Source organism: Euleptes europaea, chromosome 1 (genome assembly GCF_029931775.1).
Source record: "Euleptes europaea isolate rEulEur1 chromosome 1, rEulEur1.hap1, whole genome shotgun sequence".
Taxonomy (NCBI): Eukaryota; Metazoa; Chordata; class Lepidosauria; order Squamata; family Sphaerodactylidae; genus Euleptes; species Euleptes europaea.
Window position 1 is genome coordinate 129,968,576 of NC_079312.1, and position 27,732 is coordinate 129,996,307.

Here is a 27,732-nt window from a genome sequence, read left to right on the forward strand (position 1 = left end):
GATGTCGGAGCCTAGCGAGGCACCGTCGCACGCGCCCACGGCCAGCGTTCCCATGGACAGCAATGTAGTGGCCATTATCATAGCTACCAGTGAGTACTTGCGCGCCTGCCTCTGTCTCTTAAACTGAGTTTGGCCGGGGATCCTCTCGGGATCAGATTGCCTGCAGAAAACGCCCTCCGCTCACTCATCCTTCTCACCCTCTCCTCGGCCTGGTTTGTGCAAAGCAGAGAGCCAGCATGGTGTAGGAGAGCCAGTATGGCGTAGTGGTTAAGAGCAGTGGTTTGGAGCAATGAACTCTAACCTGAAGAACCGGGTTTGATTCCCCACTCCTCCACATGAGCGGCGGACGCTAATCTGGTGAACCGGGTTGGTTTCCCCACTCCTCCACATGAAGCCAGCTGGGTGACCTTGGGCTAGTCACAGCTCTCTTAGAGCTCTCTCAGCCCCACCTACTTCACAGGGTGTCTGTTGTGGGGAGGGGAAGGGAAGGTGATTGTAAGCCTGTTTGATTCTTCCTTAAGTGGTAGAGAAAATCGACATATAATAACCAACTCTTCTCTGTGTATATGCAGGCACATGGTTTTGTATCTGAAGCTGCTGAGGGCTGGAAATGCTGGTGATTTCCTCAACGTGTGTCATAAACCCAGTTCTTACAAACTAATTTCCACAGGCCCAGGGCAAAGCCTCTGCTAAGCATTGATTCCCCAGGTGACTGTAGGCTTCATAAATTGCCAGTACACTTCTTGCAACCACAAGGGATGTGGGGTATCCTGCTAGGAACAGGAAGCAAGAAGCATCGTTGCTCTGGGCCTGGCACAAATATAATTTCTCCCAATTATACTCTGTATAAGTTTCATGAGTAATTGGTTTTTTAAAAATTCTGGTTTGTTTCTGAAATGACATAACACATACTGTAGTAATAGGCTTATAGCCTGAGCCACCCCTCCCTAGGCTATTGTGCCTATTCCTTTTTCCTTTGGGTGCCCTGGGTCTTGGCTGGGAATGTTCATAGAACCATAGAATCATTGAGTTGGAAGGGGCCATCCAGTCCAACTCCTTGCTTAATGCAGGACCAGCCTAGAGCATCCCTGACAAGTGCTTGTCCAGCCTTTGCTTAAAGACTGCCAGTGAGTGGGAGCTCACCACCTCCCTGGGTAGCTGATTCCACTGTCGAACAACTCTTACTGTAAAAAAATGTTTTCCTAATACCCAGCCGGTACCTTTCCTCCTGCAATTTAAACCCATTATTGCAAGTCCTATCCTCTGGCTTAAAGCATGTCTTCATGGGTCATAGTTATGCTTCCCGTTTGGTATCCTTCTGTAAGATGGAGACATAGTCCACTGTGACCCACAGTTCCCCTAGTCTTTTGTTTAGGTTACGGAGGAGAATTATCATGGGGCTGTGAGTGGGAGCAAATTGCTTGCAAGAGCTGGATATGCTGGCTCAGTGCATCAAGCTCCCATTCACAGCTGGGAGCTGTATGGAGGAATGCAGGAACAGTATTCCAATCCTGGACAGGGACACACTTCTGTATGTGTCTGTTCATCTTCTCCAGCACCTTTTCTTCAGTTATTTTAGGCAGAAGTTCAATAAAAAGTATTACAGGCTGAAGACAACCAAAGAGCCCCATGGCGCAGAGTGTTAAGCTGCAGTACTGCAGTCAAAAGCTCTGCTCACGACCTGAGTTCGATCCCGACAGAAGTCGGTTTCAGGTAGCTGGCTCAAGGTTGACTCAGCCTTCCATCCTTCCGAGGTTGGTAAAGGGAAGATGACTGGGGAAGGCACTGGCAAACTACCCCGCAAACAAAGTATGCCTTGGAAACGTCGGGATGTGACGTCACCCCATGGGTCAGGAATGACCTGGTGCTTGCACAGGGGACCTTTACCTTACTTATCAGACAACCATGTTCTGGTACAGAAGCATACAAGTCTCTGAGCTCCACAGAACTGTTTTTGCCTGATGAAGATTTCCGTGAGATTTGGAAGCTTGTGTATTCCTATAACAATCCAAGCTGCTCCAATTAGATATAGCATTTTATCGCCTTTGATCTCCTTTGGATAAAAAGACAGTGAGAAAGTTCACAAATGGCACTGGGTTCCTTTACAGGCCCAATGCAGAATGGCAGAGACATCTGGGTTCATCAAGTTGGAATGATTGGCAATTATAAATCATTCCTTTTACATTACTGTTGTTTCCCTGGTTTGTTTGGATTTTTTTCTGGGATGTGAGAGTAATACAAGGACAAGGTTTTGTGTTTTGCAAAGGGCCCTGTGCTCCATGAAGCCCAACCTAATGTAGTCCAATAACAATCATTAGTTTAATAACCTGTCTGTAATGGATGGCCCAGGCTAGCCTGATCTCATCAGATCTCAGAAGCTAAGCAGGGTCAGCCCTGGTTAGTATTTGGATGGGAGATCACCAAGGAATACCGGGACTGCTGTGCAGAGGCAGGCACTGGCAAACCACCTCTGTTAGTCTCTTGCCATGAAAACCACAAAAGGGGTCACCATAAGTCAGCTGCGACTTGACGGCACTTAACACACACAATGGATGATTAATCAGCCTTTTCTCAGAAGCCCCCAGAGAAGAAGTTTCAACTCCTTTTTAGGAAGAAGGTACAGCATCCTCCATAGAAGCAGAATATGGATTTGAACCCTGATTCTTATTCAAAACACAGGCCATTCTCTCTACTTTGGAAGTGTTGGCATCAGAGTATAAAACAAAACCGTATTGGGGTAGCAACATTTTTTATTTTAATTGATGAAATGAGTTGATTGGGTTTGGGTTTCCAGTCCCTTCTCATAATTTTTGGTAGTGTTAGCACTGCAGCTTTTCCAGATTGACACCTGAAACGTTGATTAAAAAGAGGACAGGACAAGTTCAGCACAAATGTGAAGCTCTTTTTCCTTCCTTCTTCCACCCGGCTGAAGGCAAATTTTCTCCAGCCGGCTGGATGATTTGATGCAAGGATCGAACTAATCAGTCCGCAGCTTATGTGATCCCTTATTTGGTAGGGTTAAGATACATTTTAAGAAATACAAAATGCTGGGGGGGTGGTTGTGTGCAGATTTAAGACAGCAAACAAAATTGCCTCACAGAGCAGATTCTTTAGCATTAGCTTCTGGACTCTCTTTTTTGGGATACCAAAAGCGAACAACAGAATGACAATATTAAAACTAATAATAATGTCTCTGGAGTACTCAGATCAGTGGAACTACAGGAAAATGAACGATTAGTTGGAGGCCTGCAGCCATGTTGGAACCTTTCCGCTGGCTTTTACAAGAACAACCAGATTAGAATCAAAGTCTTCACTCTCTGGCGAAGTAAGGAAATATTACCTTCTAGCATTCGCGGATGGGAGAAACTGGAGACGTTGTAAAAGGAGGGATTAAAGTCACAATCCAAAACCAGTAGGGCTGCCCTGAAGTAAGCCTGTTGTAGACTGCGGCATCGTAAAATCCTGGGACTGGAAGTGGGATACATTCTGCAACAACTTTATTATTTTCACTGAACTGGGTAGTTGCCGAATATCATCAGCGCTGTGACTTTATCGGTGGTGTGCTTGTCTCTTGCTAAGCACTACAAAGGGCAAAAGAAAGGCGGGCCCTGCCCAGAGACACACAGTCTAAGAAAAAGGGGCACAAAGGAAAGGGAGGAGGTAGGGATTAAGGAAGAGAGAGAAGGTCACTCAGGGAAAACCAGGGCGGGGTGGGGGGAGAGTAGGTCTGTGTTTTATTTAAAGATGGCAACAAAATTGCCAATTACTGATTGGGTGGCAATCCAGTGCAGAAATGGGATGCAACTGGGTAGAATTCTAGCTTTAAGTCTTAAGAATTTGACCATTTTAAAAAATCAAACTCCTGCCAATAATCAGTAGGGTTGCCAGCCTCCAGGTACTAGCTGGAGATCTCCCACTATTACAACTGATCTCCAGCCGATAGAGATCAGTTCACCTGGAGACAATGGCCACTTTGGCAATTGGACCCTATGGCATTGAAGTCTCTCCCCTCCCCAAACCCCGCCCTCCTCAGGCTCTGCCCTGAAAACCTCCCGCCGGTGGCGAAGAGGGACCTGGCAACCCTAATAGTCAGAGCATTTCAAGTTCTGTGACCTGACAAAGGCACCCTTCTGGGATTGGGGATGAAACTTGGCTGCACCAATTTGGACCGCACACCCTGCCAGCATTTCACAGACAGAAACAGGAACACACTTCTTACTCCAGTTCTTATACCAAGGATCAGTGGCTGACTTCTGGACATGCAATTCCCTTCCTGCTGTGTTCATTCGTGCTCCTTTCCCTGCTTTCAAACTCAAGAGACGCTTCCCTTGTTGTTTTGATGAGAGATATGCCAGAAAAAACATAACAGGCTATCCACAATCCAAATATACCCCAGTGGGTGCAGCATATGAAATGGCAGGCGGTGCCTGGCCTTAGTGTTCATGCGCAAGCATGGTCTCTATAGCCACTCCCAAGCTTTAAATTCTACTGACCCTGCAGGGAGCAAATTCATCACTGAATGACAACTAGCAACTTTCACTAGGGTTTTTAATCAGGCATTCCCCCAAAGCTGGAACAAGATAGGGACAGGGATGTGAAAGGGACAGTTCCTGGAAGACTGAAGAGTTGAAATGGTCAGAAACTGCAGGTGGGGCACATGATCGAAAGCACTTTTCATACAAAAAAAATGCCCTGCATATAGAAAACTGGATGTCAGAGAGCAAGGAAGTAGCTGAGCCTTGTGCCCTGATCTACTAGTTTTCTGCATACAGGGATTTTTTTGAATGGGGGAGCTTTCTATTATGGGAGCTCTCACCTGCAGTCTGAAGCGGTACAGTTCAGAAAGAGGTTGGTCTCATTGAGAAATAGATCTTAGTTATGCTTGAATGGAATTAAACATTTAACGCCTACTCTGGTTGGGGTAACATGGTCTGCTCTGGCTGGGCTGTAAAACCTTGTACTGTACCTAACCTACCTAAGACCAACACTTCCCATCTTTCCTAGCTGTGACTCACTACATTTCCACCTCTGGAGAGACTTTTCTATCACTGCCACCACTATCATTACTTTTCAAAAGAAAGGTGGAAAAAAAGTCCTAATTCCATAATAAAGCAAGTACCTGCTAATTTTCTTCAATTACAGTCCACAACATCTGGATTTCCATCTTTCGGAATCTCAGTCTGGAAGATTTTGGTACAAAATTCATAGCAGCTGGGCTGGATGACATTTGAAATCAACCAGCCTGACCTCACTGCACTGAACCATGTTTATCCAAGACCCCTCTCCTCTAAGAACATTTCCTGGCATCGATGTTGCCCTACCACATTTCTGTCATTGCAGTGAGATCCTCATCTCTACATAATGAAAGAGCAACCCTTCCCGTCAGGTCAAAAAATCGCCTGGAGACAAACAGCAACCCTTAGCTCCTGAATGGGATATATTTTCTTTTGCCTCTTATCAGTAGCGCATCCTATTCCTCAGTGAATTCTGGCCTATCTCTTAAATTGTGAGAGAAAAAGATAATAAAATGCCAGAATCTCACACCCAGATTACATGTTATGGAAAGATACTTGAGCATAACCACCCTTCCATATCTTCCTAGTAATGTGAAACTGCAAAAACATGGGATGTGATATCATTGCGTTAGCACTTTCCCCTCCCTCCCCTCCAGCAGCAGCTAATGAAGTGGAAATACTGACTTGATCATGTCCCATCGTACCTGTTCAACAACATAATTCCTAAAAGTTCTGGGTCAGCAGAACCCACACAGCTCTGTCTCTCTGTGACAGATAGCATAGAAGCAAATGCCATCTTGTTAGGTTTTACTGAACCACTGAAAGGAAACGCGCAACAGTCCCAAGCTATAACAACCCAGGAGCAGAGGTTTCAGTTGCTGCCTCCTGACAAATATGGGGAAAGCCTGAACCCTGCCTTTGTGATATCCTGGTATAGCCCATGGCTGTCCCTGAAAAAATTGCCTCTCTTTTCATTGGGACATATTTTGTGTGATTCTAAAGGTAGCTGGTTCCTAAGCCTACAGATGATTGGCTATTCAAATATTGAAAACATGAAGCTCCCTTATACTGAATCAGATCCTTGGTCCATCAAAGTCAGTATTGTCTATTCAGACTGGCAGCGGCTCTCCAGGGTCTCAGCCAGAGGTCTTTCACATCACCCTACTTGCCTAGTCTCTTTAACTGGAGATGCCAGGGATGGAACCTGGGACCCTCTGCATGCCAAGCAGATCCTCGAACACTGAGCCACAGCCCCTCCTCATACCTATATATATATTTTTCTAGTTAAGATGGTACAGAAGCTCATTTTTTTTACTAATTAAACAACATAGATTAGTTTAATACAACTTTCAGATGAGGCCACAAGTCACCAGACCACGTTTATTTACTCATTAACTTCGTTTATACCCTGCCTTTCTTTCCTATGGTAACCCAAAGTGGCTTACATATTTCTCCTCTCTTCTGCGTTATCCTTGCAGTAACCCTGTGGGTAGGTTAGGCGGACAGTGTGTAAGACATGGCAGAGTGGGGACTCAAATCTGGGTCTCCCAGATCTAGGGATGCCAGCTCCAGGTTGGGAAATTCCTGGAGATTTTTGGGGCAACCCTACCCATGCAGCACAGGGCTGGAGCAGGCAGGCCAGGTACCACCTGTCCTGCATGGTGTGGGGCTTGGGTGGGCAGGGCACTGACTTCCCTGCGTAGTGCAGGGCTTGGGTGGGCCAGGCACTGCCCACCCCTGGGCCATGCAGGTCTCTGACGGGCCAGGCACTGCCCCTCCCAGGCCCTCAGGTGCTGCGTGGGCCCTTGTGCCTCTGGGTTGGCCCAGCCCAAGTGGAGGGGCATCAGCCTGTCCCTGCATCTCACCTTCTCAGGGGCACATGGTAAGGATAGACAAGTAAGCTTTGCCACTGCTTCCCAGCAACAGTGTGAGGGATTGGGAAGTGTATTCTGCATGGGACTGCCCTTAAAGACGGTCTAGAAGCTTCAATTTGTTCAAACTAGTTCAAAACGCAGCAGCAAGGTTACTGACTAGGGTTGTGGGGTGTAGCCTGAGGAGGGTGGGGTTTGGGGAGAGGAGGGACTTCAATGCCATAGAGTCCAATTGCCAAAGCGGCCATTTTCTCCAGGTGAACTGATCTCTGTTGGCTGGAGATCAGTTGTCATAGCAGGAGAGCTCCAGCGACCACCTGGACCTTGGCAACTTTACTCAGATCCTAGTCCAATTTCACATACACCATTTTCTGTTGAGTCCTGGGATACTGAAGTAGGAAGGCAGGCTAGAGTTTTAATTATGGCTAGAAACCTACTGTTGGCAATTGATAACGGATACGGAGTCTTCCTGCATTAGAGGGCTGAGGCTGCCTTTTGCCACTCACAGTTCAGTTCTTCGGGGACAGATTTCCCTGAGCTGCTGCTCCTGGCTTGCAGTGGACGTTGCTACAGCGCCCACAATGCTTGCCTTATTACTCTCTGTCCTGCTCTCGCTGGCTTTCGTCTTCCTTTTGGTTGCCCTAGAAGACAGAAATTTCGGTAGAGACAGAGCCTGGCGCTAGTTCAAGGCTTCCCATTAACCTCCATTCTCTTTCCTCCCCCCCCTCTTCTTCGGCAGCAGTTTCTTCTTCTGTGTTCATTGTGGCCATTTTGGTGCTGCTGCTGCTTTTGTACCACCGAGACCCTCTGTGCTGCCAGTTCCTGTGCTCTTGCCGCTTCTTCCAGAACCCCAGCCAATACGTAAGTATCTCTTCTGCCCTTCTCCAGCAGTTTCATCCATCTGCTTGGCCCACCCAGCATCCTAATCCCCTCACCCCCACCCTCAAACCCAGGTAAATGGCATCACGTCCTTGTGCTTTGCTTGGCTTGGAAGGGACCTTCCCCCCCCCTCGCACACACAATGCACCTTTCGCAGGGTCCCTTTGTCAGGCCTGACCGGGGCTCTTTGCGCCTAATAGCCTCCCTCTGCTCTCCCCTTGTTGGAAAGCTGCTCCGAGGCTATTTGCGGTTCTCTCCTGCTGGCTCGTGTAGCGCTGTGCTCCGAGGAACGCTGAACCTCCCCGCTCATTTCCCACTCTGTCGACAAACAAAACCCTTTCACCTGAGCCTGTCCCCGACCGGCAGCTTTTGAGCCGGGATTGTCCTGCCAGGGGGTCCATTATCCACGTGTGAGAGCAGGGATAAGGTAACGTTGCGGAGGGACTTCTGTCACCAGGGCAATGACGGGCGCCCTCTGTGCAAAAAAGAGCCAAGCCCCTCCCTGCCTCTCCGGCACTCTTTTTTCCCGAGCCAGGCCTCCTTCCTTTCGCAGGGATGGAGCTCAGCAGGGAACGCTACTGTACGGCACCGGGTAAATACAGACAATGCCACTTTCAGTTGCTGGTATCCCGGCAACCGGCATTATACTTTGCACAGCTTACGAATTGGGAACAGGCAGAAAGAGAACATGTTCCCCCTGGTTCCCCCTCCCCTCCCCTTACATACACTCTTTCTCAGTGCTAGTGTTTGTTTGTGAACACCTTGGTGGGGGAGCAGCAGGAATGGGGGGGGGGGGCAACCGCACATGAATCCCCCACCGCCATCCACAAAAGATCCCAACCTGAATTTGTGTAGATTTCTTTTTTCAGGGTTGCCACTGCTCCTCTAGGGAAGGGAATAAATCCCTTTGTTAATGTAGAAAAAGAAGAAGAGCTTGTTTTTATATGCCAGTTTTCTCCATCACTTAAGGAAGACTCGAATGAGCTTACAATCACCTTCCCCTCCCCACAACAGACACCCTGTGAGGTAGGTGGGGCTGAGAGAGAGTAACTAGCCCAAGGTCACCCAGATGGCTTCGTGTGTAGGAGTGGGGAAACAAACCCAGTTCACCAGATTACCCTCCGCCGCTCATGTGGAAGAGTGGAGAATCAAACCCAGTTCTCCAGATCAGAGTCCACCGCTCCAAACCACCGCTTTTGACCACTACACCACACTGGCTCTCATGTGTACAAGGGCAGAGGTGCCCCTTGATCAACAAAGACTGAGCTTCAGATCAGTTTATTTAATTGTAGGCGGCTGGGCTGGATGGTCTCGAGGCCCCTTCCAACTTTTAACTCTACGATCCTGTGATTTAGATCAATGATACGCTGCCAGCGGCTTGTGAGCCACCTGTGGTTCTTAGACATGCCACCTGTGGCTCTTCCCCAGTATGGCACCCTTCCTGTGTTCCAGAAAAGTGGGCAAGGTTATTGTTTGGCAGTGCTTGTGATTGACGGGTGGTTCCCTCCTTAAACGAACCACTGCTGGAGGGACTGGAAAATGGTGAAGCTGTGAGCCTTCCTGAGCTGCAGGCCTTGTGCCAGGGATGGAAGCAAAGGGCCCGTCCTCTCCAAACAGCCTCCCCTTCTCTCCAGCCTCCACATTCTCAGTCCAGCACTGGGCAGCCGCCAGAAGAAAAGCAAGCTTCCTGCAGAGAAGAGGGTAAAGTCACCCCCACCCTGGCAGCCACCCCAGAAAAGAGCGAGCCGGCCACAGTAGGATGGTGGTGGCATTACTCCCCTTCCTTCACGAGCAGCTGGTCCTCCTCCAGGCACCTTGGCATTCTCTTGTCCCACCTGCTGTGCCTCATGCTGCGGAGAGAGCTGGAAGGCAGAGGGAAGGGAGCCCTTCCCCTCACTCCAGACACACAAGGACTGGCTAAGGTTCCACAGTGGTGAAGAGAAGCAGCCCTACAAACTCAGAGATGATAATTTAAAAGATTAAGATTAATAGCTATGTCTTATATTATTGTACGTATGTGTTCGGTGGGGAGATGCACAGGGCCCGCAGTTGTCACGTGGTTCTTTTGGTTGCCAATAATTGAGAATGTGGCTCTCCAGGAGCCAGAGAGAGGGAGAGTACCACAGCTGTAGATGTTTATATTGCCCTTGTCTTATATTGACCCAAAGTGGCATACAACATCATTTTCCCCGGCCCCGTTTCCCCCTCACAATAATCCTGTGAGGATAGACTGAGAATGGCCCAAGGTTGACCAGTGAGCTTCTGTGGCAGAGTTGGGATTCAAACATGAGTCTCCCAGAACTTATTATGACACTCTAACAAACTACACCACACTGGATCTCCTAGCCAGGTAGTACAAAAACAAACAAACAAATCTCCAAGGCTGGTTTAGAGATGGCCAAGTACATTTTTCATTAGGATTTGCCCTAGAGTTATCAGCTTTTTTTTTCTAGCAGCACTCCTTTGCCTTAAAGAGCTACCTGATGAGCAGAAATATAACAAGTTTTTCCAGTAATGGAAAGCCATTAAGGGCACAGAAAAACAAGCTGACAGAAAAACACCTTGACAACCTCAGTTGCCATCATGCTAGGTTTACCATCTTCTTGGCCCCACTCTTGAGCAGTATACAGAAGCAAACATTAATTTTTTTCTCTCCATGCCATGTCAAGCTGCGACTGCTGATTGATACTGGTTAAAGAAGGAGGAAGGAAGCAGTCAAGGAAAAAGGAACATAAGGAGCAGGTCTGGCACGGGGATCATGTCTATTACAATTGAAAACGATTCTTCCACCCTTCTCTCCTATTCAAGAAGCCCTGCAGGAAGGATGGAGACCCAGGCAGCTGTCTCTCTGACCTTGAAGGAAACTGCACAGGCCAAGCACAAAAATCAATGAATGGGGCAGGTTAGAGCACCTTAAAAATGAACGATATCTCTACCTGGTGGCTTTTGAGAAGGCAGCTCTGGCAGATGGCCACAAAAGGCCAGGATTTGTAGGGTTAATGTACCCACATGGCAAAAACAGAACAAAGCCATCATGTCTGGGTCAAACACTGACACCTGACATGTATGTCCCCAGATTTTCCCACTGTAAATAAAGTATCGTCAAGGCTCGGGATCTTCCCCAATTCAAAAGGAAACGCTCATGAATCTGCAAAAGTCTTCGGTGTTCACAGAGTAAAGAATGCCCAGCTACTTATCTCCAATTGTATCTGCTTATTCATTGCAAGAGCCATGCCCTTAAGAATCTTCAGGCTGGTAGAGAGGTCAGGCCCGGAAAGCCCTTCTGGAGTTTAACACAGTCTCCATACCATTATCCCATGGTTGCTAGGAGTTTTTTGCTCTGGTCTTGAAGATACCCTGTATGGGCACAGAAGATTTGAATCCATTACTTTATCTTGCAACAAGTCCTGGTCTTGTATGGAGTCTTACAGCATTGAGGGGGAGTTAATGTGTTTGGTAACTGAGATAACATCATGATTAATCCAAATTCTGTAGAATAACCACTGAGGATTAATTTGAATTAGCTTGCATCTGTCTTAACCTTGATTCAGAAACCATTCTTAGATGGTGGGGGGAGGGGAGCTTTTAGGAGAACCTTTCTGTGGGAAGCTCTGTATAGCATTTAAAGGTTGGAGGGCTACTCCAGCATAACCTCTGCTTTGTCATTGTTGAGCAACCTTGGGTGAACTACCATGCCCGAACAAAGCTTTTCACGTGTCTTGAATTCAGGCCAGAGGGGCCCAGGATGAAGCCCATCATCATGGCTAATTTTATGCCATATATAAATGGTTAACTCCGGTCATGTCAAGGTGGCTGGGTGGATGAAGAAGACTTGGTTTTTATTTCCCGCTTTTCTCCACCTTTAAGCAGTCTCAAAGTGGCTTATGATCACCTTCCCCCTCCTCACAACAAACACCTTGTGAAGTAGGAGGGACTGAGAGAGTTCTGAGAAAACTGTGAGTAGCCCAAGGTCACCCAGCAGGCTTCATGTAGAGGAGTCGGGAAACAAATCCTGTTCTCCAGATTAGAGTCTGCCGCTCTTAACCACTACACCACACTCGCTCTCTTAGAGCTGGCAAGTTTCCAGTGGGGGTAGGGCATTCCCCACCCCTGGCTCCCATTTCTTGCCACTGCTCTTGCAGGAGAAAAATAATCTTAAAAAATTATTGTCAGGTGATGGCATACATGTCTTCCAGGGGAAACCCGGGAGTAAAATCAGTCCACTCTAGAAATTGCCGGAAACGCTATGATTTTACCATAGAGTTTCTAGCAATTCCTAGAGAGGTGTGGCATCATTTTACAGGTCACCCCCAGAAGTGACATCATGTTGGGCTCTTGCCCCATGTTTAATGCTTTCAAAACTGACCTTTTTTTGTCGTAAGCCAAGTCATCCAATCCTGGGTGTGTGGTAGTTTGCTGTTAACTGAAATTTCTTCAAATTGACCCAGCTGCTTCGAGGCCTACCTCACTGTACTAGCAAGAAAAAGTGGTCCTGTGCAACTTCTAACCATGTGATGAAACCTGGTGTTGCTGTCTCTCCAGTTTTCTAAATTTCTGAGTGGTTATAGGCTGTGGAACTTGGATGTGCTAACCTGGTTGGCCACTGTGTAAGCAGACTGCTGGACTTGATGGTCCTTGGTATGATCCAGCGTGGCCTTTCTTATGTTCTTATGTATGCTTCCCGCTACAGTCAACAGCAGTCCCATTCAGATATGAGCATCTAAGTAGCAAGCCTTTACATTATTGTGCGGATCCTGATTCTCTGAATGAACCTTGATTCCATGTGTGTGTTAAAGTGGCCAATTGATCGTCTTTGTAGAGGTACATATGGCATGGTAACAGACTCATGATGAGACTGGAGCTCTTGGGGAATTATTAATAAACAAAACCCTCTCCTTCCACATTTACCATATTGCCACCAAGGCTTCTGAAAGTGGGTTTTCAATAAAACATGGGCAGGCATTGAAAATATTGGTCTGTGGCTGACAATGAAGCAATTGGACTGCTTCCGAGTGCCTGCATACAGATCGGCCTTGCAGAGATGCGGGCCGTGTGAATCACCGCCACATGCCAGGTCATTTTGCAATCCATAAAAGATGCAGTGCCTGAATCTTATTTGCTTACGGCTCAACTTTCAAATCCCACATTCAATTTGCACAGCTTCTGGTAGCCAAGCTTGTTATTTTAGCTCATGAAGGGATTAATGGGAAGACAATGGAAACCCTCCACACAATTGATACGATGCCTCTTGTTCAAACACCTGCAGAGGTTTATCTTAGAGCAATGGGCATAAACTGCCCATAACAGGAAGAAAGGAGGGTGGAATGCAAAACCTGAGGTTTTGACCCCTTGCAGCCAAGTGAAGTTCACGTTTCACTTTTCACAAGAACGTGAGTCCCCCACCCCGGCCATTGTCCTGCGTGAACCATTGCAATACTCTGGGGGTAGTATTGAGGGTTCCGCCGCGGCGGCGCTCACCCCCCTCCCTCGGGCATGTCCTCCCTGCAATGTCGCTTGCACTGGGGGGAGTCGAACACCATCTGGCGCTGCACCCAGTCGATGCTTGGATTGTGTCCCGCCAGCCAATTACTCCCTAGGACCACTGGGTAAGCGATCCCAGGAGCTATAGTAAGGCTGATTAATTCCCAGTGATCTCCCACCCCTAACAACACCGGGTGGGAACGCAAATGGACGGGGGCCCCTTGCAGATCACTCCCATCCATTTGATGGAACCGTAGGGGTTGATCCAATTCCAGAGCCCCTATTTGTAAATGGTCAAATACCCCTTGATCTATCAAGGTCCGGGAGCAACCAGAGTCCAGTATAGCAACTACCGCCACTGGATCCCCCCCCCTTGGGATTCCGTAACACCACGGGTATCAGGAAGGTGTTACCCTGATCGCTCACCGAGGTCGGAACCGGATTGGTGTTCCTAAAGGTAGCCTTCCGTGCTGGTCCGCTCACAGAAAGCCCTCCTCGTTTTTTGCCGGCGACGAGTCCCTGGAGCAGCAGCGATGAGTGCAGGGAGTGGGTGCCGGGTCGGCACGCATAGCAGTCGTCCCGTGGTGGGTGGTCGGGCCCTCCATTCTCCTCAGATCCGGGATACGGGTTGCTCTCCCCGCAGCCGATTCTGTAGATCCGCTGGGACATTTCGCCGCAAAATGCCCCACTCTCCCGCAGCGTAGGCAGGCTCCCTCTCTGAAGCGGTGTGCTCTCTTCCGTGAATCTGCCCCGGGCCCCCTCGTCGAGGCGGGACTCTGTCACGGCGCCCCCCTTGGGAGGGCCTCGGGGAGGTTCTTTCGCTGGGCGATCCCTCGCAAATTGGAGCGTTGACTTACGGGTCTCGACTTGCGCCGCCAATCGGATGCATTCCTCGACCGTTTGTGGGTCGCCCAGGGTCAAACAGCCGTCCAACACTTCCCACCGCAGTCCTTCGCGGAAGTGTTGGACCTTGGTGGCTTCGCTCCACTCTCTTATTTTGCAAGAGAGGGACTGAAACTCCTGGGCATACTCCATTACAGAGCGAGCCCCCTTTTTTAAATTGTGCATGGCAATCTTGGCCCTCTCCCCCCAGTGAGGGTCTTTGAAACGGCGTTGCAGGGCCCCCAAGAATGCATTCAGTGAGTGTAGGATCCGGGGTTCGGATTCTGTCGCCGTGACCGCCCACTCTGCTGCCTCTCTCTCCAGCAGGCTGATGGTGTATCAGACCCGGGCTTCCTCTGAAGGAAAAGTACCTCCTTGCTCTTCCATGAACCCAGTCAGCTGGAGCAAGAAATGGGGCAGCTGGTCACAGGACCCGTCGAAAGACACCTTCAGATCCCGGGTTGCAGGCCACCTAGGTGGGAGGGGTGGGGGTGTCTTTGTGCTGACGGGCGTTTGAAGGTCTCTCACCGCTCCCAATACAGCTTCCATGTCCGTCTGGAGGGTTTGCAGCTGCGCCTGAAGATCCCAGTTCTGGGAAGTCAGCGCCTGGTTCCGCTCCCGCAGTAGGCCTTCCTCCTCCCTGGTACCGAGGGTTGGGATACCAGGGGCATGGATGGTCAAGGGGTTGTCCCATTGGTCGGTCATCACCCATCCCCCTCCGTACATGGGGGTCAGCGGCCCTCAGTAAAAGCGGTTGGGGTCCGTCGCCGTCCGTCGGTTGGTCCCGATCCACCCCTGCGACTCAGTGTGCGTAGGTACAGAGGTCCGGGCCGGCCTCTCGGGGAAAAAACCGGCGCACTCGGTCGGGTGCCGCCCCGGAGCTGCTTCTCCCCAACCCTCCTCAGCGAGGGGGGTTGCCCCTGGCCAGTATTTCTGGCAAAGATCTTCACCCGCAAGGAACGGGTTAGTGGACCGTGCGGACATCCTGTTCAAAATTATTTCGATAGTACAAAAATAATAAAGAAGAGGAGATGCTAGCCTACTGTCAGGCCTCAGCAAGTCGATGCGTTCCAGGAAATAACTTTCCTCCAGACGATACAGCGAGTAAAAAGTTTATTTCAGAAGAACAGCGATTTCAGCAAGTCAAAAGACTTAAGGCTAGCATACAGGTATGGGGAAATATTGAAACATATATAGGGTGGATACAATGGGGTTGATTGGATTATTGGAAACAAAGGCACAATACCGAAGCAAACTACCGGTAAAGACTTGAGCAAAAGTATTCAGAGTAAAATGCGTGCGTTAAGTGGCTGATCTTCCCGGGCTCCCAGTATTGTTCTGCGGGACCCGGTATCAGATCAGCCATTACCAGGGCGGGTCTCCATTGAGCTGCAGATCTTGGGCAGGAGACCAGGTGCAAACGGGGAGGGACGGAGTGCAAAAGGACTCCATTTTGTCTGTGGGGGAAACCTTCTTGTTTCTGTCCGGGGCCGGCGGAGAGCCTATCTGACAGCAATGTCCTTTTCCTCTCATCCTGATGTAGTTCGCCTAGAGAGATTAATTTTCTCCAGAGCAAAAGGATTCCGCCTGAAGGCAGACCCTGGCCTGTTTCAACTCTGCTCTTAACGTTTGACCAGTCATTTAATTTTTCTTAGCCCGACAGCAGTTCTGTGATATTTGAACAGTGGTGATACATCCTTTGAAGTGAGCGGTCTGTCGGCAGTGATCACTTTCCTCCCTGCAATGAGGTTTCTCTGCTCCATTCTTGCAGTCACACGGCCGGTTGTTCTCTCTGGCCCTCCACTCCTTCCCTTTGTGTTTCCGTGCCCTTCTGCAGGTGCTTGGTGGTTAATGACTCACTGAGTTCAAAGGGGATTGAAGTTCACAGCTGATACCGTGCACTCGCTCGCTTCTGGCTGTCCCCGGGCACCACTGCTTTAAACCCCCTGATTATACTCAAAGCAGTCCGCTCTAGAGGGGAAAAAAAAACACCAGCAGAGATCAGGGATAGGAAGAAGCAGTGCTGAGAATTTCTGTAGATGATTCACTATTATCTACAACCAGGATGCTTTGATTGCTGCTACCGGCGCCGTCATAATCCTTCTGATATGAACTCACAGTATGGAATATGGCAACAATCATTTTCATTGCCATTGCCTACAGTTGTAGTTGAATAACCTAATGACCACTATAAACCGTATTTACAATATAAATATAGATATGAAATGCTGGATCCTTAGCTTGCTGCAGGTTGTCAGGTTTGCTGGCAAGCCGCAGTTCAGCCGCAGCCCTTTATTTATTTATTTTCTTTAGCATGGCCTGAGCATCTTGTCATTTCTGCCGGCCTTTCATTTGATGCTGGCAGTAAGCAGTATTGTGAAACGCAGAAAAGGTGATGGGTCCGCCTCAAGAAGAAGAGTTGGTTTTTATATGCTGATTTTCTCTGCCACTTAAGTAAGAATAAAACTGGCTCGCAATCACCTTCCCTTCCCATCCCCACAACAGACACCCTGTGAGGTAGGTGAGGCTGAGAGAGTGTGACTAGCCCAAGGTCACCCAGCTGGCTTCATGTGGAGGAGTGGGGTATCAAACCCGGTTCTCCAGATCAGAGTCTACCACTCAGGAAAACCACCTTATGGAAACCATGTCCAGCATAATAGGAACCAAGGGCTCCATGAACACAAATGATCATTGGAAAGACACCAGTCTTTGGCAGGCTAAGAGTGTGCTCAAGTGTTATGGAAACATGAAGGAGATGTCCCTTGATTTGTTGGCCCAGACATTGCCCACATTTGTACTTTAAGAGTTCTACCCTGCTGCTGATGGGGGGTGAAGGTGGAAATGTTGTCTGTTGAAGATACAAAAACACACCCAGATAAGAGAGATGTGAAAGCAGAGCTACACGTTTTAAAAAAGGCTGCCTCGTCTCATGTTTAACCCTCCATGTTATATATTTCAACTTACTTTGTGTCTATGTGTCATTATAATGAACATTTCCCTGCTGGGGCGGAGGAGAAAGGGAGAGTTGTAAAAAGCCCAACATAATGACATCAGGACATGACATAAATTGAACTAGCGGCTATGTGGAAGAGGAGGGGAAGAACTCCACATGGGACTGCCTTTGGTATGTGTGACAGCCTTTTTTGTGTGTGTGATACGAACCGTCACTTTGAGAGAGTGTTCAGTGAGGCTGGTTACCCCCAGCAGATTTCCCATTTTAGCAACCATTAAAATCCTCCCCTGAATTCTGGTTCACCTCTTGCTTTCCTTGTTGACATCGCTCCAAGATATGTTACCCCGGTTGAACTAGAGCGGTCCCCATAAAGGCATGTGGTGTATGGATGTGCCTGAAGTAAAGAATAATTGAAGAGTTATTGCTTCCCATAGGCAGCGTGCTGCCTTTGTTCTGTGTAGTGTGTCACTTGCCAACATCTCGGCATACAATCAGGAAGCCCCCAACAGGAATGCTCATTCATATTTTTAATTTCCTTCCCTCCCTCTTCACATTGTATAGGATTGTCCTCCTCCGTACTTCAGTAGCAACCAGCGATTGGTGGGGCTTCAGTCTGGAACTCAACGTCTGGAGAGCACTGCTGAAAATTCTGGCACTGTACAGGTGGGAGGAGACCTTTTATGAATGGGGCAGGACATCTGAAAAAAAAAGAGCTTGACACATGTGGGAAGCCGCTAAAAGCACAAGGGAGAGGGGGGAGGAGGCTCTGAAAAAGGAGGGTTCACATGGATGGAAATAATGAAATGGTCTGCAGTGTTATTAATCAGCTGTATGTTTGTGGTCCAAGTCCAAAGTGTTGTCCCTGTACATGACACAGGCTTATCTTGGGTCTGCTGAGACTTAGGCCACTCATAGTGAGATAGATATTTTTCAGTGCAGGCCATCAGAGAGTTTTCCAAAATGGAGCACTGCATTTCAAAATATAGGATGCCTTATTAGCCCTACAGGATGTGGAATGGGATGGTTTAGCCCCATCTCGTTAGATTTCGGAAGCTAAGCAGGGTCGGTACTTGGATGGGGGACCACCTAGGAACACTTTGCTGAGGAAGGCACTGTGTGAACAGACTGCTGGACTTGATGGCCCTTGGTCTGATCCATCATGGCTTTTCATATGTTTAAGGCAATGGCAAACAACGTCTGCTTCTCACTTGCCTTGAAAGCCCCTTTCTGGGATCCCCATAAGTCAGTTGCAACTTGGCAGCACATTTGTACATATATTAGCCCTACGGCTAGAGTTTTTAATAGAGTAAATGTTAGCCTCGGAGTCTACTTGACAGAAACTGGTTCTATGGAAAACATCAGGAATAGCTTTGCTCACTTCTAGTCTGGTCAGTGGAGAGATGGGTTCAAGTAGCTGCATTACCTTGCCGAATATATACATTGGGAAGAAGTAGGTGGGGTTCTTCCTTTTTAGTACAAAAACTCCCAGTGCAAAAATTATTCTGAGAAGCTACAAAAAACCATATACAGTTGCTTATTTTGCTCGTGCCACAGCTAAACATTAGGAGGGAGTTGGTAATGGCTCTTGAACAATTAGGTTTAATTTTATGCGTGTGTAGGTTCCTGGTTTTTCATTGCTGCACATTAACTGGTATTAAACTTGACAATCGATGTACATTGAACCACAAGGAACAGTTGTTCTTAGACTGAACCTCTTCAGGCTATGGAGGGGGCACAGCATGTTTGAAGGCCCCCTCCATTGGGGAAGAATTCCCTGTGCAAAGAAAACTAGCATGTCAGGTAGAACGAAGGCTAGCCTGGAACTCTTTGTTGGGCAGAGGAGCATCCAAATATGTGGTCCCCCAATTTATAGCCTTACATTTTACAATCAAAAAAATCATTTACAAGAGGATTCTGCCACATATATAGACCCCTTATTTATTTTTGACTGCATTTCTCTATGGATCTTCAGAATTCCTTATTAAAAATGGGACAGCAAATGGCTCGTGTGAGTAAATTACATGATTGAGCACCGCACGCCCTTCCCCAGATGGCTCTTCTCAACAGGGAAAATCATAACTGTTCCTGGTATAGAGAGGAACAGCACGACTCTGACAGAGACGCAGCTCCTTCCTCTGTTTTCAGATGGGAAGAGGGCTGCGTGTGCACGCACACTTTGAACAGCGAGGGCTTCCATAAGCACAGATTTCGGGCCAGCTGGTTTATTTTAAGAAAATGGCATTGCAGCAAAAGAAAAAGCCCAACAAAACAACAACAAAAACAGGTGTGTAGGGGCTCTCGGTTTTGGAGAGAGGCCTCTTCAACCTCTCTGTGGGTCAGAGACCACTGTCCTAGTCCAGCACGCCGATCACTACACCATGCTGATTCTCTGAAAAGCCTTGGAAGGTATCTTCAGTGTTAATGTGGAATATTTAAGCCATATTTGTTAGCCAGGTGAGCTTGTATATTCAGGTCCTAGTACTGTCTAGAGCATCTTTTGAAAAAGAGGGCTGGAGGATAACCTTAATCTTGGGCTTGACATTGAACTGCCTCAGTCGCTCAGTGTGCTACAAATGTACTTGTCCAGTATGGCTGCAATGCTTAAAGTGATGGTACTCATCAAGGGCAAAGCTTCTTGTAAACCCATCAAGTTAAGCTAAGCAATACGGGCTGTCATGGAACAAGGAGGTAACCTTCGTTTGTGTCTCCAGGGGGACGAACTCTTCTGTGTTGGACCCCCCAGCAGCTATCAGCTGCCTCCATGGGAACAGCCACGCCTGCCAAGCTACGAGAGCGTGCGGAAGAAAGATCGGCAGCGGGAGATCCACCAGATGATTGCCGAAAGGTTTGGTTTGTGGGCAGAAGTCTCCCAAGAGGTGAGAAACCTTCACCAAAGCTCTCTGGTTGTCCAAGCGTTAGCCCTGCATCATGTCAATGTACAGAATTGTCCCGTTCGTAGAGTTCATTTATACAGCTTGTGCGTAGCACTCCTTACTGTGATATTGTGGGACTCTGCTCTCTCTTTTCAGTGGCTTTTTTATCTCTTAGAGAAGGAACATAACGTACCAGGAGGCTCCAGAGCTCAGCCACTTGTTTACATTCCTTCTGGTTAATGATTCATCAAGTATCTTTGGAAAGGTAGTGCTTCTTGTGTCTTCCACAAGGAGCAAAGACAGAGGAGTGGGGCAGCCATGGGTCAGGTGCTTGCCTGGATAAGCATGCTACGCATATCCCATCATGCTCAAAGTGTGCCAGTTCTATGTATGAGGGGTCTGAACTTGTGTAGTGAGTGTGTTTATATGAGAGAGAGAGCATGGGTGCACCACATCTTTTTACCCATCTCTTCTGTCACATCCATTTCAGCCTTATGGCATGAGATGAGTCCAAATGGGCAGATCCCCCTCAGGATCAAGACAGGGATTAAGATTAAGGGATCCGGGAAATTTTTCAGCTATTTTTTATTCAGTTCTTGCCTTCTGCCAATTCTCCAACGCATGAAGGCTGCAGTTCAAAGAAGACTTACTTGGAAGAAAACCTAATAGAACCTATGAAGCTGCCTTACATTGTCCAGCTTGGCTTGATTTTATTGAGCCTATGGGCATATTGGGAATTTTGAGGCCAAAGAGTAAGTACCACCACAAAATGGCTACTATCTAGGGCTGATTCCCCCCCCCCCAAATTTGAGAGGGTACAAGCCAAGCATCCACCAAAATGTACGCAACTGTTTGTGAATGGGTGTTCCCTGCTTCCTGGGTTCTTCTGAAGCACCTTTTGCTCCAGTGAGGTACACATGAACACATGAAGCTGCCTTATACTGAATCAGACCCTTGGTCCATCAAAGTCAGTATTGTCTACTCAGACAAGCAGTGGCTCTCCAAGGCCTCAGGTTGAGGTCTTTCACATCACCTACTTGCCTAGTACCTTTAACTGGAGATGATGGGGATTGAACCTGGGACCTTCTATCTGCCAAGCAGATGCTGTACCACTGAGCCACGGCCCCTCCCAGAGGAAAGCCATGATTTGCTTTGGGGAAGAAATGCTTGGTCAAAGAAGCAAGTGGGTGTCAGGAAACCCATTAGTGGGCGCCTTGGTGCCCATGTTGGGGGTGGGGTCACTGACAGCCCCACACCTTCTACTCTGACTGGAAGCAGTTCAGCAAGGTCTCAGGCCAAGACCTCTCCCAGCCTGTCTACCTAAAATCTTCTTAATTGAAGGCACTGGGAATCAAGCCGGGGAACTTTTGCCTGCAAAACATGTTTTCCACTACCGAGCCTGGCCACTGTCCCATTGCAAACATACAGTAATGAACAGAGAGCGGTTCACATACAACTTCCTTTAATACGTGTTTCTGCTTGCTTCACTGGTGTCCACAATACCACCCAAAGTGTGGAGAAAGGGCAACAAAACAATGAGAGTAATTTTGATTTCCTCCATGCTGGGTTTCTTTGCAAGCTTCAGGAAGGGCAGCCATGTTGATCTGCAGTAGAAGAGCTAGATTCGAATCCAGTAGCACCTTAGAGACCAACAAGATTTTCAGGGTATGAGCTTTCGAGAGTCAAAGCTCCCTCTGTCAGATAGAAGTAGGAATGGAGATCCCTTATATCCCAGTCAGAAAGTGGGAGGAGAAATTAATAGAGCAACAGCACAATCCTCTGTAGGCTAGCTCGCAAGGACGTCCTGCTGTATTCAATGGGGCTTACTCCCAGGTAAACATGCATGGGGGGGTTGCACTGAAAGGCATTGGCATGCTTCTCTGCTTTCGTGTCTTGCTGTGGTTGAGCTCCAGTTTGTTTTGTGCCACATCTTGCTCACCAAGCCCTGAATGTAAACACAGTTTTGGAAACCTGGTTGGTGTGCATGGAACTTGCTTGCAGAAAATGGGGTCAGGATTGCAGTACAAGAGCTTGTCAACAGTACAAACTTAAACCAGTTTCGATCTAAGGGATCTTGGGAATGGTAATTCTGTTCGGCAACGAGGAATCTTGAATCACTAGCATTTTCACCAAGCTACATCTTTGGGAGCTGTTTAAGGGAACCGGAGTGACACTGGAAAGAGAGAATCTTTTGTTTCAGAGAGTTGAAAGTGGCAGGAGGGAGGAAACGTTGCCTGCAGGGTTCCATTCATCCCTTTGTTGTTTCTGTTCATTGATCCTGCAGGTTTTCATAGTGCTTCAAAAATCAGCAAAATCTCTTTGACCAGAAACAATAATGGGGGTGGGGGAAGAAATTGGTGTTTACAGCACAGAAAACTCAATCAAACCAGTTCTTTCCAATCTCAAGACTGAAGCCATAGCTTGAACTTAATCCTATTCCAAATACACTTAAATTGGGAGGGGAAAGTCGTATTGTCAGCTGCCCTGAGTTGCTTTTGTATGATGAGATGGGTGAGGTTGAAAAGGTTTCAATCAGTAAACGGCAAAAGCCAAATAATTTTTTCCAAATAGTTGTTGACATCTCAGGCAGTCACTGTTAGAGCAGAATACTGGAAATTCTCAAAAATGTCAACATTTAAATACATGAATGAATTAAAATACTCTGGTTAAGATCCAGTGCAAGGACACTGTAAGGTCTGTGCATGAATGCCAATCTTTCCAGCTTTTTCCCTTGCCTGAGCAGTCCTGTCTGGCCCTAGGAAAGTTTATTCCTGGGGTAATGGGACCTGCATGAAGTAATAGAAGAAGAAGAGTTGGTTTTTATATGCTGACTTTCTCTGCCACTTAAGGAAAAATCAAACTGGTTTACAATCCCCTTCCCCTCCCCACAACAGACACCCTGTGAGGTGGGGGGGGCTGAGAGAGCTGTGACTAGCCCAAGGTCACCCAGCTGGCTTCATGTGTAGGAGTGGGGAAACAAATCCAGTTCACCAGATTAGCCTCTGCTGCTCATGTGGGGGAATGGGTAATCGAACCCGGTTCTCCAGATTAGAGTCCACCGCTCCAAACCACCGCTCTTAATCACTACACCATGCTGGGTCTCTTAGCCATGCAAGTCAGGAAGCTGCAGTGGGAAAGGGGGAAAGAGATGACATAGCTCCATCTTGCCTCTTTCAGCAGCAGAACTCCACTCATGCAAGAGGCAGGAGGCAGATATTTTGTCCTCTCCCCCCCCCACAGGTTCCTTACCTTTGTGACTATTACTCCCATGGGTTTCACAACCCCAGTAATAAGCTTTCCCTGGGGACTGAAGAGACTGCTGGGGGAGTGGGTCAACCAGGAAGATCGGTAACCATCAATGCCTTCCACTGCTGGCTTGTGGGATCCAACTCCCCTGGCAGCACAATCCTATGCAAAGTTACTCCAGTCTAGGCCGATTGAAAGAGAGCCAGCATGGTGTAGTGGTTAAGGTATTGGAGTAGGACCTGGGAAACCCAGGTTCAAATCCCCACTTTGCCACAGAACCTTGTGTCAGTCACTCACAGCCTCAACCCTGGCAAATATTTGAATGGGAGACCTCCAAGGAATACTAGGGGCGTGACACGGAAGCAGGCAATGGCAAACCACATCTGAATGTCTCTTGCCTTGAAAACCCTATGGGGTTGCCATAAGTCAGCTGTGACTTGATGGAACTTCACACACATACACACATGCCCGCTGAGATAGGACTGCATCATGACTGGGTTTGGCTCCACTTTGGCCTGTTCGGGGCCAAAATATGGAAAACTTTCAAGTATTCAGATTCTTCAGTTGATTGTAATGGCCTTGAGTCCCATGGCCAGCCTAGCAAGAAGTAATAACTGCAGTTCCAGTTAGTACTCTTAGCCTCACTTTCAATTTTATACTGGGCACTTAATTGCTTTTCTGCAGATAGGAGAGCCCTCATAACAGCCCGTGGTCTAGATAAGGGGAGGCCTGGAGTGGAAAAGCAGGAACACATGTTGGAGTCCATGTTATGATTATGGATATCAAGTCTTTGTACTCAGATCACACACCTGCCCTCACACCTTATTCATGGCAGTCGGGGTAATGCCCCCCCCCCAGTTTTGAGATTTATTTTCGTGGGCCTCTGAAGCAAGAAAAGATGTCTGGAGAAAGGAAAGGCTTGAGAAATAAGACTCATTTGAACGCTCAGGCCAAATAGTTTGCCATAGGAAGATAAGGGATAAGCCCCTAGGACAGGGCCGGCTGTTCAGATTCCTTAAAGGCCCAGAAAGGAATCCCCCTCCTCCCTAGTCCTGTAGATTGATAACGTTGGAGACGTTCACCTGGCCAAGATCAGCTCAACCCCAAACTAGGATAGGGCAGTTGTGGTGTGCTTTTCATAAATGTATGTTTTAAAATGACCCATATATGTTCACTGTCCACTTTTCCACATCCTGGTTGAACATTCCTGGCCTAATCCTGGACCCATTTTGAACTGTCTGTTTGGGTGGATTCTCCCCCCTCCTCTGGTGTAACTTCAACCCTCTGGGTCCTTACGCATTATCAAAACCTACTTTTGACCTGCAGAGGCCCCTAGGCCTGGTACATGTTCTCCCCAAGTACCCGTGGCCTCCTATGGGTTATTGTGTTTAGAGTTGCCTGGAGTACATCAGATCTTATCTCAAAGCTCTGGTGATGGGTGGGGGCGGGGGGGAGAGGGATCCTGCCCTTCCCTAAATGTATGGCAGATGGATCATGAGCAGGCACAGCTTTTCTCAACCCTTCCTTAGAAACTACACCTGTCTAAAGTCCCTCTCCTACACAATGGTTGAAAAATGCAGGGAGCCCAGCCATCTTGCTGTTTGGTTTGGAGTACCTGATGCCCCAATCATAAGAACATAAGAAAGGCCATGCTGGATCAGACCAAGGTCCATCAAGTCCAGCAGTCTGTTCACACAGTGGCCAACCAGGTGCCTCTAGGAAGCCCACAAACAAGGCAACTGCAGCACCATTGTCCTTCCTGAGTTCCATAGCACCTAGTATAATGGGCATGCTCCTCTGATCCTGGAGAGAATAGGTATGCATCGTGACTAGTATCCTTTTTACTAGTAGCCATGGGTAACCCTCTCCTCCATAAAGTCCCAGTTCCACTTCTAGTTCTGTTATTCTGTTTAGTGACCTCTGATGTATCTCCCAGCCCAATTATTCTCTGATTAATCAGATGACATATCAAGAAAAATGGGCAAAGGTTTATTATTCTGGAAACTACACAAGTTTTATTGCTCAAGACCAAAGGTCAGTGCACAAAATCATAAACAATTGCTAAAACAAAAATGGTCAGCAAATGAAATCCAAAAGAGGTCAACAGACTGTTTAGAGCTATTTCTTGGGAGTTTATATCATATTAACATGTTATTGGTTAATCTGAGCATTTTTGCAGCGCACTTTTTCTTGGCTTGGATCGTCATGAGTTGCCTTATACTGAATCAGACCATCGGTCCATCAGGGTCAGACAGGCAGTGGCTTTCCCAGATCTCAAGCAGAGGTCTTTCATAACACTTACTACCTGGTTTTTTTGAAACTGGAGATGCCAGGGATTGAACCTGGGACCTTCTGCATGCTAACCAGATGCTTTATGACTAAGCAAAGGCCCCTCCCCAAAGCGTTCCACCAGAGGGTTTCTGCAAACAGAAGGATGTCTACTTGAAGAGCACAAATTTCTCACTGAACCTCTCCCACTGTCCTTGAAATTCCGTTCCCTGGGTCCCCTGTCTCCCAGGAGCAATGTTTGAGAGCCCTGGGAGAAACAGCTGGAGGGGGAAGAGAAGAGGGGAAAGTCGCATTCTGAAGGTGGAGATCCTTCGGACAGTGGAAATGCTCCGGTGGATCCAGGCCAGCGTCTGTGCAGCCACAGCAAATGTAGCAATTCCACAAGTGACCTCTGGATTTGAGGAGTTCTACAAAATTAGACAAATCACTAGCATAATGCATATTGGCTAACAAATCCACACTACTTAAGTTCTTCATATACATGCACACAATGGCATCGATTTTCCAATACTGAAGAGCCACATATGCGTAAGGGTGTAGTCAGGGTTCTCCAGCAGTGCCGCTGTAACCTCCTTCTGTGAATCCGACCACTCCATCGTACCAGGTGCCCATTTTGTACTGGAAATGCAAACAAGCTGCGTTACGGGGCAACGGGAGACAGTGAGGTAGCCCGAGTTAATGGAACCGCAGTAGCATCTTACCTTTAACTCTTCACAAAAGACAACTGCTGGCAATGTGCTGGTATTTGTAATACTCGTCCCCACCACCACGTGGGAGCATTCTCCATTGTCCCGTTCTTAGGGAAACACACGACACTGGGGCTCTGGCCACTAGTAAAAGCAGGCGGGAAGGAGATCCTCAGCACTCTGCTCTGCAGTGGAAAGAAAGGAGCTGCTGGTCAGATAAAAGGAGGCCTGCCTCGCCTTTCTTAGAAGCTGGGGCCCGAGCAGCAGGAAAAGGGCCCAGCTGGCAGGGGCCCACCTCTTTCTGGGGTGGGAATTATATGAGGTGCTTTGGAACACAGGCAGGACAATGGTGCTGCAGTGGTCTTGTTTGTGGGCTTCCTAAACTGCTGGACTCGATGGGCCTTGGTCTGATCCAGCAGGGCCTTTCCCATGTTCTTATGAAGACTCTTGGGACCAACGCCCATTGAAGGGGGAAGTGGCAGAACAGATCTAAGGGTGGTGGGACAGGTGCGGCTGGGTTGGGGGCAGGGAATCTGACAGAAGGTTTCACCTGACCCAGATAGGAGGAGAGAACTGAGGGGGCAGGGCCAAGAACATGAGGTGACCTGAATGGTTGGGCCTGGAAAGGAGGTGGAGCAACCTCCCTTTAAATAAAGGAGCGGGTGAAAAGCTAAGGAAGAACTGGGCTGGGGGGTTCCTGGAAGTGCATTTGAGCTCCTCCTTTTGCCCATTCTGAGGCCAGTGGACTGAGAGGACACCGCGGAGAGAGGGCCGGTCAGCAGGGCCTCCCAGGGCAGCACATCACATAGGGCTAAAGTCTTGATGTGTGGAAGGTAGTGTTGAACAACAGGCGTGGTCTATGTCAGTGATGCGCCTGGTGTCAGGAGTCTGAGGTTAAGAGACAGTGCAAAGTCCTTCACTTCCAACATAATCAGTCATGGTTCATGTGTGAGTAGGCTTAACCGATTCCTTTTCCTTTTTCCCCCTTCCACAGTTACCACCACCCTATGAGCAGGCCTTGAGGTATCCTGCCGCATTATCAGGAACCGGAACAGGTTCGGAGTTGTCAGCCAGACAGAGCTTGCCAGACATGCTCCAAGCCTCGCCCACATTCCAGCCTCACAGGAACACGTCGGTATAGACGAGGTCACCCCCCCCCAACTGACTCTGGGATACCACCGAGCGTTTGCTGCATGGGTTTCCTTTCCACGATGCACTCTGCCAAGCCCTTGTCCCAGTGCAACAGTAGCTGAAAGGAAACGCTCTAGAACATTCCAGACCAAGCCAGCCGAGTTCTTTGACCAGCGCTGAGAATGAACAATGGAAAAGCTCTCTGGAACCAAGCTTGAAAATAGCCGGGTAATGGAAGAAACTACTTGAAAGATACGATCTCTTATTTTTTGAGGTATGAGAGGCTGAGGAAACCTCCATCTGGAATGGTCTAGATCCAGGGAATCCTGCCACCCAATATAGAGGACTGAACCTTAAGGGTGCTTTCCTGCCCTAGGAATAAATAAGCCAAGTACATCTGCTCCAGGAACTTGTCAGCTCCAGTGG

General features: G+C 48.2%; 1 protein-coding gene across 1 annotated transcript; it reads left to right on the forward strand.

Moving 5' to 3' along the window:
- LOC130476539 (uncharacterized) lies at positions 1-27,316 on the forward strand. Its single transcript, XM_056848488.1, has 5 exons — positions 1-89; positions 7,626-7,747; positions 17,643-17,744; positions 19,793-19,957; positions 27,170-27,316. The coding sequence occupies exons 1-5, from the start codon at positions 2-4 to the stop codon at positions 27,314-27,316; spliced, it is 624 nt and encodes a 207-aa protein (XP_056704466.1). The 5' UTR covers position 1.
- Positions 27,317-27,732: the final 416 nt, after the last annotated feature.

What these genes read in the sequence shown, in the direction of transcription:
- LOC130476539 (XM_056848488.1), top strand. Translation starts at nt 2, where the DNA reads ATGTCGGAGCCTAGCGAGGCACCGTCGCACGCGCCCACGGCCAGCGTT. An exon ending in GGCCATTATCATAGCTACCA is followed by an intron (nt 90 to 7,625) that starts GTGAGTACTTGC and finishes CTTCTTCGGCAG; the next exon opens with CAGTTTCTTCTTCTGTGTTC. An exon ending in GGGCAGAAGTCTCCCAAGAG is followed by an intron (nt 19,958 to 27,169) that starts GTGAGAAACCTT and finishes CCCCTTCCACAG; the next exon opens with TTACCACCACCCTATGAGCA.